The following is an 18,972-nucleotide window of genomic DNA, read 5'->3' as shown; positions in this document are numbered from 1 at the left end:
TGTCCTGGCAGGGGTGGTGGCAGGGTCCTGCCGGGACCGCGCTTCCCATGGGGTGAAACCGTGCCCTGAGACTGACCCCGCGCTGGCTGGTGCTGCGTTTTTGGGTTTTATTGATTTTCAGCCACGGTGAGGCCGTTTTAACGACAACTGAGGTTGCAGCTTTGTCTTCAAGGCACCCAGCTTCCATTTTTTTATTCCAAATAGATTCAGTTTGTGAGAATCCCCATTCATCTGATCCCCCCAGTACCAGTTAATCCCCATGGACTGGCCAGGCTGGCACGCTCCCCGCCACGGCCTGGGCGCTCGGGGGACTGGGTGACTGCTCCTCCAGCTTCCCCCCATGAGCCCCACACATCCCACAGCCCCCCCGGCTCTCTTGAACCCTTTGCCAAGGTGAGCAGAGGCCGGGTTCAGGGACGAAATGCCTTTGCCTACCGTCGGGTTTTCGCCTGACATCTCGTCCCGCGCCAGCTCTGCAGCCTTAATCCTCCTAATCTCCCCGCATCTCCGGCGTGGCTCATTTTTTGTGCGCGAACGCCCTTGAGAGCCGCAAAATCGCGGCCGCCGGCTGAAACGCCGGGCGGTGAGAAACTCCGTTGTAGTGGAAAACTATGTCTTATGTAAACTGCCCAGGTATTTCGCCTTTACGCTGGCCTGGGATCAGAGGCGCTGTACAACGTCGTGCCGCACGGTGCGCTTTTGGGGACCTGCGGGTTGGGGGTGCCGGTAGCTCTTTGGTGCCCGCCCAAAGCACCGCGCACCCTGCGCTGAGGTTTCCTTCACAGCTGGGAGCTGGAGCCACAGCTGGGAGCTGGGATAGGAGGGTTTCCGCCTCTCAAAGCGCAGCGTTTATTTTCCAAATGAGCTTTCTCGCGGCTTTGCTGATGCACCCCGTCCCTGCTGTGCTCCGGGTCACCCCACTGGGCCCCACACACCCCGTGCCTGTACCTTGAGCCGGTGCTGCCGGCTCCTCTGGAGTCTCTTGAGCATCAAGAAGTAGGGGTGGCCCCATCACGCCCAGCAAGCCGTCGAGCGGGGCCGGGCCCCACCGTGGGACAGCTGGGAGCTAGTGGGGACGTGTCGATGGTCCCAGGGACCCTGGGAAGCTGGAGCCCACCGGGACCTAGCCACACGCCAGTGACTCCTCTCCAGCCCTTTAAAACACCCATGGAGCTCCCTCATCGGGGGCAAGGACCTCGACGGAGGCAGCGATGTGGCAATATTGACTTAACCGGGGTGAGAAGCTCTCGAGCCGCTACCATGGGAGGGGAGCGGGAGAGGAGCACGTTTTACGCAATGAGATTGCATTTTCCTGGCAAGCCCTTTGCCGGCACGCATCCCACACCCTTCCGAGCTCGCCCTGCTCCGCCCTGCGCCCTCCCCATCGCTGCCGAGGGGTGCGGGACGGGCATCAGCTGCCAGCGTCTTGCCCTCTGCCGACGCTTTCGGGATGAGCTTGGTGGTCCCACACAAAGTCCTCCTCATTTGGGAAGGCGATAGGGCTCAGCGGGCCAAGCCAGCATCGTGGCAGCAGCATCCCCCGCCCCGCGTGCCCCCAGCACGTCCTGCGGCACCAAGGGGTTTTGGTGAGGAACTGGGCATGGGGATGCTCAGCCCTGGGGCTTTCCATCAGCATTTCCAAATGAAGATTTTTTTTTTTAGGATTTAGCTTTGGATGGGGAGGTAGGCGCCAAAAAAAAATTTGGAAATTTCTTCCAAAAGCTGAGGCGCTCGGCAGAACACAAACCAAAAGGGGATCGGCCAAAATCTCATTTATTTTTGGGGTGGGACGTTTTGGAAGCCCTGGTTGGAGCGGCCAGCTGAGCCGCTGCTTCCCACGCTGGGGGTTTGCTGGCCATTGGGGTGGGAAGGCAGCGTCCGCTCGCGGGCGGCACGGCGCAGGGGAGCAACGGCACCCGAGCACCTCGGCGCTGCCGCTTCCCTCTCGCCAGCTCCCACGTGCGCAGGAATGCAGCCGTGCTCGTTCCGAACTGGTCCTGTGCTGGGCGAAACCTCCCTCAGCCCCGTTGCAGGTCGGTTTTGCTCTGAAATCAGCAGCCGGCCCGCAGCTCCGGCAAGCGCCGGTGGCTCTGCGCGGGTCCCGGGGGACGCGGTGGCTCGAAGGACCGAGCCCAAGGCTTCATCAGGCTGCGAGAAAAAATAGAACAAAACAAGTGCATCGCTCCTAAGCGGAGCTGGAGGACGGGAAAGCTCCTGTCCCGGCTGAGAAGGGATTTTTTTCTGCTGCACTTGCTGGTTTGAGCTCGAGTGCCATCAAGGGAGTTAAATATTGAGCAAACACTAAGCAAAAGCCAGCGCGAGCAGCCAAGCAAAACAAAGGTTGAGGGAGGCCGGCACTCTGACTCATTTGGCATGAAAATGCAGCATGGAATAAATTAAATTCTGCTCTTCCTCATCCTCCCGGTGCGGAGCGGAGCGGAGGAGCCGCATTGTCACCGGCGGTGCAGCCAAGCGCACTGGTGCGGTGGCTTTGGGGTGCCACGGCGGCGGTCCCCACGCCAAAGGGACCCGCAGGGGAGCGTCACCTGCAGCCGCGGTCCTGGGTGGGACGTCCCAAGGCAGGGTCCGCCCCGGCACGGGCTCCCCAGAACCTACGGAGAGGGAGAAAAGGGTCAAGGCTCCACAGCAGTCTTTGGCCCCTGATGTAAAGGCTGGGAATTTCCGGGGTGTAGTGTTTGCATCTGTATAAATACACAGCCGGAGCGCACCCAGGGGCAGCTGCCTCTGATGGACGAGGGAGATAATGCTCCGCTTCTGCCAGCGCAGAAACCCTTGGAGGAAAGGGCAAGGCAGCGCCTGGCTCCCCGGCGTGTTGCCGTGATTCACCCCACAAGCTCGGGGGATGCTACGACCCCCCCAGGGCTGCGGGCAAGGGGGGACATGTCCGTGGGGCGTCCCTGTGGGCTTCCGGCAGCTGCAAGGAGTGAGGTGGACACCCCGTCCCAGGGCACCGGGTGCATTGGCGGAGCTGGCACCGGGGCAGGATCGCGGTGGCCTTGCTGTCCCCAAGGCCGCTGGGTGCTGCCGTACCCCGCAGCGGGGTGACGCTGCCTCTGATGATCCCAACCGGTGAGACCAGGAGAGGCTGGCCCAGCCCTGAGCTGGCCACGGTGCCCGGCACCCCTGCGCACGCCCGTTCCCGATGGTTTCGGCAAACCCTGCTGCCCGTCCTCTCCCGGCAGCAGAAACCGGTCGCGGGGCTCACGCCCGGCACCGCCCAGGTTGCGACAGCCCTGGGAGCTGCTGGCTCTCCCAGTACCGGCGTGGGGTACCAGCACCTCCTGCGCAGTCACTGGGAAGGGATGCTGAGCGGGATCAGCCTTAATTCACCCCTTCTCCCAGGCAGCTTCGTTAACACCCGTGGGCTGTCACCCCGGGTGCGGGAACATCTTCCTGGGCGGCTGCCGTGGGGCCCAGCGCCCACACGTCCCGGGTCCGCCCGCTGGCCTTCTCCCTCCTCTTCCTCACAGCTGGGGGCAGCTGCATCCAGCCCAAGGAGCGAGGTCTCCCAGCTCGTCTCCTGCGGGTGCTTGCACCCCGTCCCGCTGTCTCCCTGCCCGTCCGTCCCGCTCGCAGCCGGACACAGGGCAGCACGATGGCGCCGGCTGTGACCTTGCCGCTCATTACAATTATAACCATCATTAATTATCATAACCATCATTAACCATTATAACCATCATTAACGGCCACGGCTAGCGCAAGGTGAGGGGGGACCTGGCTAGTAGAGGGGTGAAGGGGTCGTTCTGCTAAAATAAATGCTCGGCTTACGGAAAAAAAGGGCCATGCTGGGCAGGGAGAGCAGGACACGCGCCCCGTGATGGGACACATTCTCTGGGTGCCACAGGGGTCCTGCGGCGGAGGCGCTTGCCGTGCCCCGGACCTGCCGGCTGGAATTAGCCGTACCGCAGCATGCCCGAGCCGGCGCTGGAGAACCGGAGACATCGAGCGAGGTTTAGCTGGGGGGAGCTGGGAGAGGGGCGATCACATGCTCGCCTGTCCGGGATTAGATGTGGCTGGATGTGCCGGGGAGCCGTGCCAGGGAGCCGTGCCGGCCGCCGGCCGCTCTGAGCCCATGGCCCCAGGCAGTGGGAGCCGGCCGCGGCGGCCCTGAGCGGGGACGGGTGGCCCCGGATGATGTCCTACCTCCAGCCCCTTGGCCGTGACCTGGAGCACTTCGATGGGCTTTCTCTCATTTACTGGTAAGCAGGACACCGCCGTGCCGGGAACGGGGCATCGCTTGGCGTCTCAGACCCCATCTTTGGCAGCAGCATTATGGGGGATGTGTCCAGAGACCCCGTGGCTTTTTGTGGGGTTTCTTTCAACTCATTTCGGTGGCCTCTCTCCATAGGGCAGGGTCTTGGGTGGGGGTCCCACAGCACCCACATCCAAGCTCCCCTGGGAGGGGCAGCGCACAGGTGAGGCCAGTGTCAGCCCGGGCTGGGGAAGGGGATTTATTTTACGGGTAGCAGCTGGTGAAGCACCCACAGCCTCTGCACATGGGTGTGGGTGCTCTTCCTCCTGTTGCATCCCTGGTGCTGGGCTCTCCCATCTGACAAAACCAACCTCCCTGAAGGGACTGTGTGCACCCGAGGGGTGAGTGGGGACCCCCACGTGGGCGCAGGGAAAGTGGCGGGCATGGCGGAGGAGGCAGGAGGTGAAGGCGGGCGCTGGGTGGCTGCAGATGTCTATGTAGGGCATAGAGAGCCGGCGGCAGCGCGGCGGCGGCTGGGGCCAGGGTTCAGAGCGTGCAGCTTTAGCCGATTAACTGGGGGTCAGTGGGCCGGATCCAGAGCCGGTGGGGGCCCCGGCGGGCTCTTGGGGCCACCTGAGAGGCTTCCTTGGGCCGGCTGAGCCTGAGCATCCCCTGTGGGGACCGAGAGCCCCGGGCACTCTGCGGTCGCCGGGGACCACGGACGCTGCTGGGGCACCATCCGTCTCCTGCTGAAGTAGGTCATTGGAGCGAGGGCCGGGGGGGCTGTGGGGTGGCAGCACCCCGGGGTGGCCACCATCGTTACCTGAGAGGTTCGTTTGGGGCGCCACGCCGATGCTTTTGGGTGCAGAAAAGGCAGAATCCGTTGCCGGAAGGTGGTAGCGCAGCGCAGGGCAGGCTCAACCTCTCCGGGGGCATTTTGGGGAGCGTTGCTAGGTTGGTGTGGATATTCCGGAGCCACCGCGTGCGTACCAGGGCTGGGGGGCGGGGGGGGGGTGTCAACGCAGTGCTACACCCCTGCCTGGCCGCATCGGCAGCCTCGCCGGGGTCCCCGAACATCCCTGGCTCCGTGGAGACGCTCAGCCCCGCTTCTCTGCTCTAGCAAGGCAAAAATGCTCAAAAATTATCTTCTACCTCAGAAATCTGATCACGTGTCGGGGTTTTGGGCCAAAACCTCCCCCGGCTTTGTCTGCCGGGACATGCTTTGCGCAGACGGAGAGGGACGGCAGGCTTTGCGCTGGGTGCCGGGCCCCCACACGCGGTGGGTGCTAGATGCGCCAGCCGGCGTTGGGCTGTCTCTGGTGGCTCTGCCGGGACGCGGCGGAGGGCGGCGAGCAGATGGCGGGGAGATAACACCTCCCCGGCGCTCCAATAAGCACGGCCCCGCTCTGCTACTGATTAAAAGATTAATTTTAGAGTTTGAAATAGGAATTTAATAAATAAACACGAGCTGGCAGCAGGGCCTCGCACGGCATTGTCGTGGCGCAGGGTGGAGATTGCGATGACCGCACCGGCGGCTCAGCCGGTTTCTCGTGGCGGTGATGCTGGCGTGAACCCCGTCGGTGTCGGGCAGGTCTTGTGGACAATGTTTGGACCACGCTGCGTGTGTCCCGGGCGGATACGGCTCCTCACCGGGCACGGCTGGGGCGCAAGGACTGGCCCAGCGTTACCCCCGGTCCTCTCTGCGTTATTCGCGCTGCCGCGACAGTGGCGTTGTGCCAGGGTCTGGGATTGAGCACGGGGACGTTCGCCTCCTGAGGGCGAGCCAAAGTTCTTCCCAAGTCTCTGCGCCGCTCCCGGCTCTGTGGTGCACCCCGAAATCTTTCCCAAAGTACGTTGTTTTCCCCTTTTTCTGTACCCAGCCATTCTCCTTCTTTCTCTCTTCTTTCTTACAGATTCACTTGTGTGACTTCCCTGCTGTCACTTTTGCATTTTCCCTAATTGAGAAAATTAATTGATTTGCTAATTGGGGAAATTAATTGATTTGCTGCTCCCCTGGGGGACCTGGAGACCCTGGCCCCAAGGTGGCAGAGCAGGGTCCGCAGCCCCGCCAGCGACCGTCCCCTGTTAATAAGTTTATAACGGGTCCAATCCCCCAGCCCAGGGGATTTAGGAAGGCAGGCAGGTTTATAATCCCATTAACCCTTCGCGGCAGCTGACGCCCAAACCGGGGCTGCGGCGCCAGTCCCCCAGCAAAGCAGCAGATCGCCTGCCTCATGGGAAGAGGAGGAGGAGGAGGGAGGAAGGCTTCCCAGTGTGCGAGATGCCACCATGCCTTGGTCCTACTGGGGCGAAAACGAAGCGAGCTCGTTCGAGCTTTCCCCTGCGGTTGTATTTAAGTTGCGTTGATCCCTATCTCAAGCGGGTACGTGGAGGGTTTGGGCTGGACTAGATGTTGGGGGACACTCATCTCAGCTGGGTGAGGGCTCTGCAGTAAACACCTTTCCCAAAAACTGCTGGCAGACCAAGCCTGACCTTGCTTCCCCCTGAAACAGCCTCTCTTCCTAATTACAGCGTGACAGGCTAATTAAAGAGGGCCTTTTGGCTTTTTCTCAAGCAAAGCCTTTTGGAGCAGCACAGGAAGAGCTGCATGTCGATGGTGGGAGCTGTCTGCGGGAAAACGCTCGTAACCCCTCTCCTGGACAAGCTTGGCGTCTGTAGGCTGAGCTTCCTCTCGCTGGGTGGGAAGCACCTCCAGAAAATGTTCCACCTCAGTTGACTTGACTTTTTGGGTGGATTCGGCTCCCTCCTGGAAGCCCCTGTCCCCACCAGGGTGGAGGTGACGGGCGGCAGCGACCCGGCTTTTAAACAGCAAAGGTTCATCGGGATCAGTGCCTCAGGCTGAAGAAATCACGGCTGAGAAAGACACCGGAAAATGGGGTGAAGTCTCGAGGAGGGTGATAAAAGGGGCTGAAGAAGGGAAAAGCCAGGCCGGCAGCGAGAGGTGGCATCTCCACCTGCCTGCGGTCTCGGTAGTTGGGCAATGCTGGCTCATGGGACGGATGTTCTGGGAGAAGGGAGCCTTTCTCCTTGAAGAGTGAGGAGATGCGTCCAGCCCAGGGTGGGGGTACCTTCCCTCAGCAGATGGAGGGAGTAAGCGTTGGAAAACTCCTTCTGCCTCAAAACCTCCTCCCCTCTCCATCTTCAGGCTAACAAGTAGGCTTTGGCCTACAGGACAGAAGGGTGACCCACCACCACGGAGTGGGGAGATGAAATGGTCCCCAGGAGCCACCCTTGGACCTCTGTGGCTGGAGGAGACCCTGCCCTGGCATCCCCCTCTTTGCCCCAGGGGATGAAGGAGCACTGAGGTCTGGTGGCCATCGGGAGGAGGAAGGTGCAGAGACATCAATGTGTGGCAGCGGGGCTTGTGGGGACGAGCTTTCTCCGTGAGTGGCATCACCAGGAAGAGGCAGGATCCCAGGCTCGGAGGGAATGGTGTCGCCCTGCCGGGATGGCAGCACTGCTTTGTCCGCTACCGCCCCTCTGCCCGTCGACGGGTGGCCGGGGACCTGCTGACGCAGGGTCACCCCAGCCGGTGAGGGACCTGCTGGTCCCCGGGGGGGCTCCCCGTCGTACCTGCCTGCTTCCTCCACCAGTAATTTTGGTGGCGTGGTTTTGTTTGTTCCCTCTTCTGTCCAGACTTGTCCGTGAATGTCCCTGAGCTTGTGAGCTCATCCGAAGCGACTCCGCGGGTGATATTTATGAGAACGACGTGGGCCGTGCTGTGACAGTGGACAGCGTGCAGTTGCTTCCCAGCTCCATCGCAGCTGATTTATTTTGTTTGTTTTTTTTTTTTTTTTTTTTTTTTTTTTGGCAATGCTTGGTAGCCAAGCCTGTAAGCAGCACAGTTCCACCTGATGAGAAAACAGGAGAATCCCAATGCCTCTCCAGCCTACGATAATTTTGTTTTGCCATGAAACAACTGTTGGGTCGTGATTAAGCGAGTGCCTGATGCCACCCGGGCAGCCCTTTGCTCCCGGCGTTGGTGGGATGCGGGCAGAGACCGTAACGCGGTGCCCTGCTGAGGGCTGCACCCTCCCATCTCAAAACTTCGTATGGCCACTTCCTGGAGCAGAAAGCTCTCAGACCTCGCTGTCGCTGCGGGATGTCCTTCCACCTCTAATTCCCACCCACGCAAACCTGCTCGGACCCCATTCTCCTGCTAAGCCATGCACAGGCTCCCCGCAGGTGCGGTGATGCTGCTGTCGGCACAAACCCGGCACCGGCATCCTCGTGCCGCTGCTCTGCTGTGCTTGGGATCCTGCCTGGAGCCGTCCTCCGGTCCTGGCCTGGATGCTGTGGGAAGGGGAGAGGCGTGCACTGCCTGGTCTGGAGGGCAGGGGGTGGGGGCCAAGTTATCCAGCGAAGGCTGCCCCAAATCAGGCACGGTGAGGGCCAAAGCTCAAAGGAGGCAGAAGGAAGACCAGTAGAAGAGCCTTTTATCCACAGATAGGCTGAAGGCCGCTTGCCCAGAAGGTCCTTTGGCCAACACGTACGGGAGAGGTGGATATCATAGAATGGTTTGGGTGGGAAGGGAGCGTTAAAGCCCACCCAGCCCAACCCCCCTGCCAGGAGCAGGGACATCTCCAACCAGATCAGGTTGCTCAGAGCCCCGGCCAACCTGGCCTGGAATGTTTCCAGGGATGGGGCATCCACCAGCTCGCTGGGAAACCTGGGCCAGTGCTCAGTATAAAAATTTTTTTCCTAATATCTAATCTGAATCTACCCCGTTCTGTTTTGAAACCATGAAATCCTGAGCAGAAACTCTTCAATTCCATTGCATCCCTACTTAAACCACTACTTTCTCTCTGATCCTAAGGGTGTTTTCTGAAGCAAGAAGACTGAAACCTCCTGCCCTGGAGAGGAGGGGGCCTTAAGGCAGCTCTCCCTTCAGCTAGCACACAGCTTGGCTGGTGACAGAGAGGATGGTGTCATTTATTTAGGAGAAAAATCCAAATTGAAAACTCAGGGAAGAGAGAAGCAGGAGAGAGAGCATCCTTCCTGTGGAGTCTGCAGATCTTCACGAAGGGACTGATGCTCTGAAAGTCTGGAAGCTGGACACTTCAAAGCCTGGAAGTCGAGAGGTGCTGGGTGTGCTGGGGCAAGCAGCCCTGCCCTGCTCTGGCAGAGTGATACACACTGGTCCCCTTCAGCTGGGGAGCCCTGGAGTTGTCCCCTTGGCTGTCCCAGGCAGTTAGATATCTCCTTTGACGTGCTGGAGAGGTTTCTTTAGTTTTAGTTTCAGACAAGGTGGCTTTTCCACCTGCCAAAGGATCTCCACGGGCTGTGGCTTGGGCAGCACAAGCCTTCTGGATCTCGTGGCCACAAGTCAGTGCTGAAGGCTAAGTTGGATGAAAAAAAAAGGGTTCCTGGGTTTTAGCCTCAACTTTGGGGCTGCAATAACGGAGGAGACCAAAGACTATTTCTTTGCTTGTATGGCCTTGACATGACCCGGAGATGAGCCTACCCGAGTGGACAGGCTGCAAAGAACTCCTGGGCTTGGAGGAGCACTCACTGAACTCCTCAATGTCAAACAGAAGGGTGTTTGATGAGAGATGAGCCTTGAGCAATGTCTTCCTGAGTAATTGTGCATTTTCTTCTGAACATCTCTCTGCCCTGTGTTGACCACGCGGTGCCAACACTCCCAATGGCATTGAACCCATGACTTTCACCTATTGCAGGCGAGCTGGTCCCAGCGCCGTTTGCTTGTAGTCTGGGTAGGAAGGGCAAGGGGAGAAAAAATAACTTCACTGTTGGTTGTGCGTATTGCAGCTGTCCTCCTCCCCTCTTGTCTCTCTGCAACCGAGACAAACACATTGCCGCCAGCTCCCCACCCGCTCACTTTCTGTGCCTCTCCCCAGCACTCCCCGTTTCTCCTCTCCCCCACATTCCCCTTCACATTTGAAATGCACCTGAGTTGTGCTCTGTTTTGTTTTTTGCTTTTTATTTTTTTTTTAATCTTATGGTCATGCTCTAAGGCTCATTTTGATTCCACTTACATCTTTGTAACACATACATAACATGTTAGTGTTAAGTAAAGCTGACTGATATAGTTTCACTCAACTTTTTACGTGATTTTTTGCTTGAAAAAATATTTTTTTAACTTAAAAAAAATCAGTTTCACACAACCTCATTTTTCTAGCAGTCAACTGTAAGGTGGACATGCAAGCTAAGCACGTTTAGACACTGTCCAGCTCTGCGGCATTAGCTTGTACTTAAGTCTTGCTCCTTCCCTTCACCCATTTATTTAAAAATGTGCGGTCTCATCGGTGGTTCCCTAGGGTGAGAAGCCGGAGCTTTCCAGCTGGGTTTACTCTGAGGCGCTCAGCCAGGTCCCAGCTCAGCAAAGCCCCTGAGCGCATGGCACATCCCCTTTTCCAGTGGGATGTTTGCCTTCGGAACTGATTACACACAGTGGGACTGGGACCCTTGGGCAGGTTATGTGTGGCTTATAAATCTTTCCTGAATGTAAGCCCGTGTTTTAATACACTAAAAAGCTTCTGAAGCTATTTTGCTGATTTTTCTTTTTTTTTTCTAAATAAGATAGATGTTAATTGGTAGGAGTTGATTTAGAGTCATAGAATCACAGAAGGGTTTGGGTGGGAAGGGAGGGTTAAAGCCCACCCAGTCCAACCCCCCTGCCAGGAGCAGGGGCATCTCCAACCAGATCAGGTTGCTCAGAGCCCCGGCCAACCTGGCCTGAAATGTTTCCAGGGATGGGGCATCCACCACCTCGCTGGGCAACCTGGGCCAGTGCTCCACCACCCTCAGCGTAAAAAATTTTTTCCTGATATCTATTCCAGCCAAGGCTCTGGCCCATGACTCAAAGGGGTAATTCTGTGAATTAATTTGTTAGCAGAGTCTCAAAGGACCTCAGAAGGTTGTACACTGAGTTTTGGTGGTGGGATGGAAATTGTCTGGCTGTGACTGGGACGATTATTGGAGGACTTGGAGGATGATCGTTGGTGCAAGCAGCAAGAGGTTGGTGGGTGAGGGCCGCTTGGGTGTCCTTTTACAGGTGAGCTGCCGAAAAAGGCCAGCTCAAGGTGGGCACAGTGCTGAGGCCCTCGAGGAGCTGTGGACCAGCTTTCCATCGCAGAAGAACAGGCACGGATGGAGGGTTACTGCAGCTTGGGGGAGTTGAATTCATGTGTCTGCTCTGCCACAAAACTTCCTGGCCAGCCTTGACCGAGTTATTTCGTACCAGAGCTGAGGGTCCACGGGCGCTTGGACCCTCCTGCCATAATGAAGCGTGGTGTTCAGCTCTCCGTGCCCTGGACATCCCCTGCGGGATGGCAGGGGAAAGAGCATCTCTCTGCCGTTGGCATTGCTGTGAGGATGAGGAGTTTTGTGAGGCTCTTGGTGCAGGGAAGGCTGCAGCTGTCCAGCAGACTGGGAATGGCCCCACGTACAACCCCTTGTGCTCTGTGTGATTTGACCAAAGCCTTGTGCAGACATGGTCAAGGTGCTGGGCATTCCTTCCTTTGGTGGGATGCACGTAATGTATTGCCAGGTGTGTCTATGTTTGATGTCAGGTTGTCATTATTTATCCAACTTTTGATCTTAATCCATTTTTAGGAGAGTTTTGGCCACCTAAAGGTCTAGTCTACTCAAGCTTTTAATATTTAATCTGAATGCCCCCAAATGGAAGTCATTTTAAAAAAAAAAAAAATCTTTTAAAATGCTGGAAAACTTTTTGCATTGTCATTATTTTGAAGCACCTCAAACTTGCCCAGCAAGGCTTCACACAGCCATTGGTGAAGCTCTTGCGAACAAAATTAGTTGTTCATGCATGGGAAAAGTAAAATCTAACAGCACCGGGTTCAAGGAAACATTTGGCAAAGAGGTTGCAGTTCCCTTTTCTGGGAATTTCTCTTCATTTCACACAACGTGTACCAAGATCAGAGCCCTTTTTTTTTTGTCGAGCCCTGAGGTGGCTTGTTCTAGCTCTGTTCCTGCTCACTGGCCACCTTTGGATAATCCCGTTTCATCCCTCCATCCCCTCATCCCTCAAACTGGGGTTCACGCCGCTTCACCAGCTGGGTGATGTGCGGCAAGATGGGGGTGGAAGAGGCTGTTTCAAGGCAAATCAAACTTCCGACCTCTCAGTAGACAGTGGAACAGCTGAACTTGCTTCGTATTAAGGAGGAAATGCTGTGGGCTGGAAAAGAATGAAAAAGAAAAAAAAAAAAAACCAACCAAACCCCTAAACCCCTAAGTGCTACAGTCTGTTATTACTTCCAGAGCTTTGCTGTGGATTTTAAGCCTTTAGGGACAGCGAGCACGCAAGTCCTGCACCAAACATTGCCCTTCGTCCCTTGCGGGGCTGTTCCCGAAGACGTACGATAGGATGCATCCGAATAATTACTCCGTTGTGGTAACGATGAGTGTGACAGCCCTGCTGGGGGGGCTGGCGGAGATCCCTCCCCGCTCGTTCAGAAAGGCACTTGCGATGGGCCGTGTTGGCTTTGGCTTGCGTAAGCTTTAATCTAAAGTTGGAGAGGTTTTTAGCTGATCTGTGTTAATGTTGGGTGGAATTAACATGCATCCGGGGAGACCACGTGACCCCATCCGACCTCCCCCTTTTTTTTTTTTCTTCCTTTTTTTTTCTCTTTCCCCCCCTCATCTCTTTAACGGATTCCTGCCAAATCAGAGTTGTTGGCGCCCGGCAGGGCTGGGCTGCCACCGCCAGCAAGATGCCCGCCGTCTCTATCCTTTACAAGGGAGCCATCATCATCAGCAGGTAATCCCCCCGCAGCCAGGGCAGGAATTGGGGAGGGGGCATGGGACAGCCCTGGGGGTCCTGCTGGCCACCTCTGGCCAAGGGTCATCTGCTGTGGCTTCTCCAAGACAAGGGCTCGGTGACAGAGACGGCTCGTGTGCAGCAGAAAAAGCTGAGGACATCATCGCTAGCGCCTGTCGTTGCGTTTCTTGTGCCTCTAGCATTAGCAAAGCTCGCTTCTGCTCCGCCGTTCCTGCATCAAATCGGGGATAAAAGTTGATCGTATCAAGTAGGCATCTGCTTTCCCAGAACCTCCATCCTTAAATCGCGTTTCAGCCCGGTTTGAGCTATTTCTGTTTACGCGCGGTGGAGTTTCCTCAGTGATTTACTCAAAATACTCTGAAAATCCTGGATGGTAAATTGAACCAGTGCGGGCCCTGGGCTGCTCTGGCTTCCTGGGATGCCTGCAGGCTCCATTTTCTGACAGCCAGATGTGGCCAGTTATTTGTCCAGCATCTTGAATACGCAAAATATTGCAAGAATATCAAGGGGGGGGAGGTATTTTTAACAAGAAGAAAGATTCCAGTCTGAATCTTAGAGGCTTTGCAGAGAGCTTGATACTTTGGGAGGTATTTTGGATGCCTGCAAAGAGAAGTCCCTGAGGTTTGTTCCTCTCCTGCATCCGCTGGACTCAGAGGAGCCTGTTGTGCCCCACGGTGTTGTCCCCCCTCAGCTGTATCCAGATCTGGGATCCAATATTGATTCAGAAGCTTCTTTTTTTTTTTTGTTGCAACTTAAATCCTGGGAAGCAAAGTGTTTGGGAGCCCCTCACCTCTGGTTTCCTTCCTGGCTCTGAGTTTGTCAGATCAAGGTCCAGTCATCCTCATGTCCACCCATTCTCACGAGGGTGGCCACCATGGGCCACCCAAGGAGGAGGAGGGCTGGTGGTCACAGGTTTGGAGTCTGGGATCTCCAGCTGGGGCAGAGTGGAGCTTTTGAGGTTATTTATTTGGGACACCCCCCTTGCCTGCAGGTGTTTAGAGGGAGACTGTGGGGCGGATGGGAGAGTTACTTGGCACAGGGGAAACTCGGGGGTATGATGCTCTTCCAACTGCTTTGGCTTGTGATGAGAAGCTCCCACCCTCAACCGGGCGAGACAGGACCTGAAGGGGCTCGGCAGACCTTGCATCCCCCTTTTCCAGCCCCCCCTGCCAGAGGGATGGAGACCGCCTGCATTACAAAACCTCGGGAGTGGATCGCGGCCGGCTGTCTTCATTACAGGCTGGCTGCGTTTGTGAAACTGGTTTATTCCCGGAACATCGGTCCGAGCGCCGATCTCATTTCCCAGGAGCTGGACAGCTGTCCAGCCCCGTTAATCTGGGGTAATGAATCACAGACAGGTCCATCAGATTTGCTGGGTGGGGAGGATGATGTCTAGCCCTGCACATATTCTCTCATTTATCTGTGTAAACTTCAGGGGGGGGGTGGGCAGGGGGAGGAGGTTGATTTTTCCCAGTGTGGGCAAAATGCGGGGGCCGTGTCCCTCAGCCCTCGTGTCCACATCGTTTCGTGGGCAGCGTCCGGGGCGGTGGGAAGGATGTGCTTGTTTGTGTGTTTGTTGGGTGCCTGTGCCTCCGTTTATTTTCACCCGTGACAGAAAGATGCTTCTCTCCTCTCTCCCAGGACGCTCATGGGACCATACGGGATGGACCGAACCGCGCACTGCTTCGATTTCTACGACTGCGCGAATGGGCTGGGTGAGTACTGAGCCTTCACAACCGACGTTGGGGTGGGCTGGGGTGCTCAAACGTCCTCCTGGTCTCCAGCACCTGCATCACGGCGTGCACCCCTGTGTGAAGTCTGACATCTCACTGAAATTCCGGTTCTTGCGCCCGCCTGTGCCGAGCATCTGGTAGCACCTTTTGCAGCTGGGCGGTTAAAATAAGGTCAAAATCCCGACTAATTCCCCGTCAATGGTGAGCAGCCGCAGTGCTGAGAGCTGTGCGGGAGCCGAGGGCCAGAGCCCCTCCCCTGAGCAGGATGGGGGTGGAAAAAGGCTTTTCAGAATTTTCTGAATTAATTACATTAAAATAAATGAATTTATTTATAATTTTAAAAAAATAACGACAATCCCAAGCACTTCCCAGCTGCCTGCCCCTGCCCCACTGCAGGCAGGGCTCCCCAGATGCCACCCCAACGGGTGCGTTGCGGCTCTCCCAGGGATTGGGTTCTACGAGCTGTTTGTGGGAAGTTTGGCCCCACAGGTAAGGGTATGAGCACCGAGCGAGTCAGACGGCCTTCCACGGTGCTCTGAACATCAAAGCACAGAAAAAAAGGGAAGACAGACAGTCATATCCATCAGAACGTGAGAAATAGCCACAGGTTCAGGAAACTCAGCCCGAAAGGATCCAGTAAAGCATCTCATACCTCTGTGTATCCACCAGCACAAACACCAGTGCTCTTTCATGGACTTCATAAAAAATTCTGATCTTGCATCAGGATTTCTCGGGGTCCACCATGCAGTCTCCGCCATAATTTTTAGTTGCAAGTGTAGCCTATCATTCTGTAGAGCAGCTCTGGCCCCTTGGTGAGGTTCCTGGGTGACCCTTTGGGGACCCCACCTGAGAACTCAAACTCACCAGAGAAACAAGTTCAGGTTTCCTGAGACCTGAGGTTAATTACAGATTAATTATTGGCTGTTTCCAGCTCTTGGGTAACGGGGCTTTCTGCCATGGAGGAACAGCTTTGCTGACTCTTCCCCTGGTCTTCTGTTCACGGGAGCTCAGAGGAATGGCTTTGCTCGGTGAATACGATATTTTAATCTCCAGAGGTGGATTTGGTTGAGTTGATGGGATTTTAGCTGTTGGGTTAGATTAGCTCGTTAACGGAGCTAGAAAAGCCTGCCCGTGCTGTCGCTGACCCCTGGGAGAGAAGCACAGATGTTGCAGCCCACTGCGAGCCACTTGGTTGGGTCCCAGTACTCCTCCTTTCCCCCAGTCCATGGCCAGGCTCTGCAGGGTCTTGCGATGTGCTGCAGGAAGGGATAACCATGTGGATTTTCTGACGCCACCATAAGCTTTTTTCTTCCTCTCTTGTGAAGCTCAAAACACGGTCATCCTTCAGAAACCACCCCTCTTTGGGGACCAAGCGGTGCTTGCAGGAGCCCCGTGTCTGCCATAGGGTAGCTGCTCAGAAGATGGTTTTTTGGGTGTCTCCATGACCTTCTTCTGTTCAGACGTGGGTGTTATTCCAGCAGAGTTTCTTTAGGGCAGCATCAGCCCGCTCGGTGCCGGCACGGCAGGTCAGCGTTTGGCCCCGGGTCTGTTGCTCTGTGGCTTTAGGTGGAAACCAACATGTGAACCTCAGCAGAAGTTCAAAGGGGTTGCCTGGCGGCTCCTAAAACCCGGACTTTGAATTAAAGAATAGCCATCAAAGGCAAGGGCTGATTAAGAAGCGTTTCTCAGAAACACCGAGATCCCATTATCTTGACCTTCATCTTCTTAGGACAGGGCAGCAAGTGATTCACCTCCAATCTGTCCCTTCCTCCAGACAGAAAAAGCTGGCCGGGGCCGTGAGATCAACAGAGGGATTAAGGGAAATGTAATTGAACATTGCTAGCTTAGGCGCAAAGCGGGCGGCCTCTCTCTGTGCGGACCGCCGGGAGCGGGAGCATGACGGCCAGCGGGCTCGGGATGCGCCGGAGATGATTACAGTTGGGCTAAACAACCAGATTAGCCAGGACACCCCTTGACCCATGGGAACCGCCACACTGGCATTAGTGGGAGCGGGATTAGATGCACCAGAGAAGCTTGAGGATGTTGAAGAAATTTATAGAATCGCTAAGAATCAAAAGAAAAACGCCGTCTCGGCCAGTCCAACCTGGAGCTTCCCCATAAACGTTTATTCTGCAAAAGGGAAAATAGTGGGGACACGGGCATCAGCTCCAGGACCTTTGCCAGAAAAGAAAGATTAAATGGAAGGATCCAAAATAGGCTAGATTATCTGGGCCTAAGTATGACTTAATAAGCATTACACCAGGACTTTGATGCGGTGATAATTAAAGAGCCGTTATTTACCTAAACTGAGTCCCAAATAGAAATTCGATTGAAGTAAGAGTTTATAAAATACGAAGACTCCCAGGAGCGCTACCACCCCAATCTCTGATGATTGGGTCAAGATAATGGGATCTCGGTGTTTCTGAGAAACGCTTCTCAATCTTTGATGATTGGGGTTTGCTGCAATCGGTCCTGGGTTGTTGCACGGCTCAGTGTGAGCCCTGGCAGGGGTGAGCCCTTCCTCCTCCTCCTCCTCCTCGTCACCCTGGTGGAGACTCACTGCTGCATCTCTCCGGGGCCAGCCTGGCACCCGCAGTGTCTCCACGGCAAGGCGACGGGTGGGAGGGCAGCGTGGGCAGAGCCTGGCGGCACCCGGCTGGTTTGCCAGCAAGGGAGTTAAAAGCTAGGGTTTTTTCCTCCCCCTCGCTGCCAAAGTTTGAGTGTGTCTGGGAGCAATACTGTGAGTAATCACCGATTCTAATAACAAGATCGGATTTTCTCCTGACATCGTTGAGGATAAAGGAGGATTTGTAGATACTTCAGCTATATTGAGCCATTATTACAATTGATTTGCAGACACAAAAGGGAAATAAGTCATTATTGATTGGATACCTTGGCAGAGGAGCCCGCCACAAGCAGGTCCTGCTGGGCTGCCGGGTGATGCTACAGCTGTGCCTCTTCTGAGACGCAGATTCTCACAGGGTTTGCCTAACGTGTTTTATCATTGCCCAGAGAGGTGGTGGATGCCCCATCCCTGGAAACATTCCAGGCTAGGTTGGCCGGGGCTCCGAGCAACCTGATCTGGTTGGAGATGTCCCTGCTCCTTGCAGGGGGCTTGGACTGGATCCCTTGGTCCCTTCCAACCCAAACCCTCTGTGATTCTATGCCCCGCCATGCTAGGCGTTTCACCCATCCCAAGCGTAAGCCTGCTCTCCAGGCGAAGCCCACCAGAAGCCACCCCAGCCCAGTCTGGAGCAGAGAAGCTTTCCAGCCGAGCATCCTCGGTGATGAGCAGGTTTCACCTTCTGTCCGTGGGCTTTGGGGCTGCAGCATCTCCTACCCGCTTTGGGCCGCAGGCGCCTGGCCTGTCCCCGCGCCTTGGTGAGGCTCACACCACTTGGAGAGACGTCTTTTGGGCAACATTTCCAATTTTACTGAATTTCTCAAAAGATGCAGTGGTGAACAACATTGGTGCCTTTTCCTGAGGCGTTTTGCCACGAGTTCCCGCTGCCGTTGGTAAAAGAGCTCCTCCAGCACCCGGGGGATGGATGGTTTAATGCATCGAGCCCAGGGAATAAACTCCAGCGCGTGGACGGATTTTGTGCTTGGGAGAAGCAGCAATTGGTGCATATGGGAATGCAATGGAAAATTGTCATAAATTGGCTTTTAATTACAATTTTAATGTAAAGTGGCTTGAGAGACAAGGCCTTTCCCTAGAGGCAGCTGAAAACTGAGGGTCCTTAGAGCAGAGCCTGGGTTATAAAGGGATCTAGGGATGGAAATAGTGCCGTTGTCCTGAGTTATCCCAGTGCAGGGTCCACTCCTCTTCCCTCCTGCTCATTTCAGAAAGCGGCCTCATGTTTTGGGGAAGAAGCTGTGCTCTGCTCCCCCGGAGTGAGGCACTTCGTGGTCCCCGGACCCCGCCGAAGCTCAGAGCAGCTCCTCTGGCTGCAATCCTGGGCTGACGATGGAGCTGGCTTCGCCCTGGCAGTGTCCCTCTCTGCGCCGCCGCCTGTCCTCAGCGTGCCCTCCTGCCCAGAGCGGGAAAACGCCTGACCGGCGGCTCTGGGGAGAGATTTGTTAATTAAAGCCAGGCTTTTTAATCCTTCTGTCCACAGCCTGGATCTTCGAAGCAGGATTTAACGAGCCCTGGACAAATAAGTCTCTTGAGCCTTTTCCTGCCAGCCAGTTTACGCACGCCGGGTCCCGTGGCTGGAGACGTGGCCGTGCAGCGTCAGAGCCCT

General features: G+C 56.0%; 1 protein-coding gene across 1 annotated transcript in view; it reads left to right on the top strand.

Moving 5' to 3' along the window:
- Positions 1–4,152: 4,152 nt before the first annotated feature.
- Positions 4,153–18,972, top strand: part of LOC104485089 (syntaxin-binding protein 4) — a 44,168-nt gene continuing 29,348 nt past the window's right edge. The window contains exons 1-2 of the mRNA XM_086759472.1: positions 4,153–4,220; positions 14,637–14,710. Of these exons, the coding sequence (XP_086615598.1) occupies positions 4,153–4,220; positions 14,637–14,710 (142 nt within the window). The remainder of the gene's footprint in view (positions 4,221–14,636; positions 14,711–18,972) is intronic.

This window comes from Chlamydotis macqueenii, chromosome 15 (genome assembly GCF_036417535.1).
Source record: "Chlamydotis macqueenii isolate bChlMac1 chromosome 15, bChlMac1.mat, whole genome shotgun sequence".
NCBI classification, from domain to species: domain Eukaryota; kingdom Metazoa; phylum Chordata; class Aves; order Otidiformes; family Otididae; genus Chlamydotis; species Chlamydotis macqueenii.
Note: the sequence above shows the minus strand (reverse complement) of the source record. Positions and strands in the feature narration are given on the sequence as shown.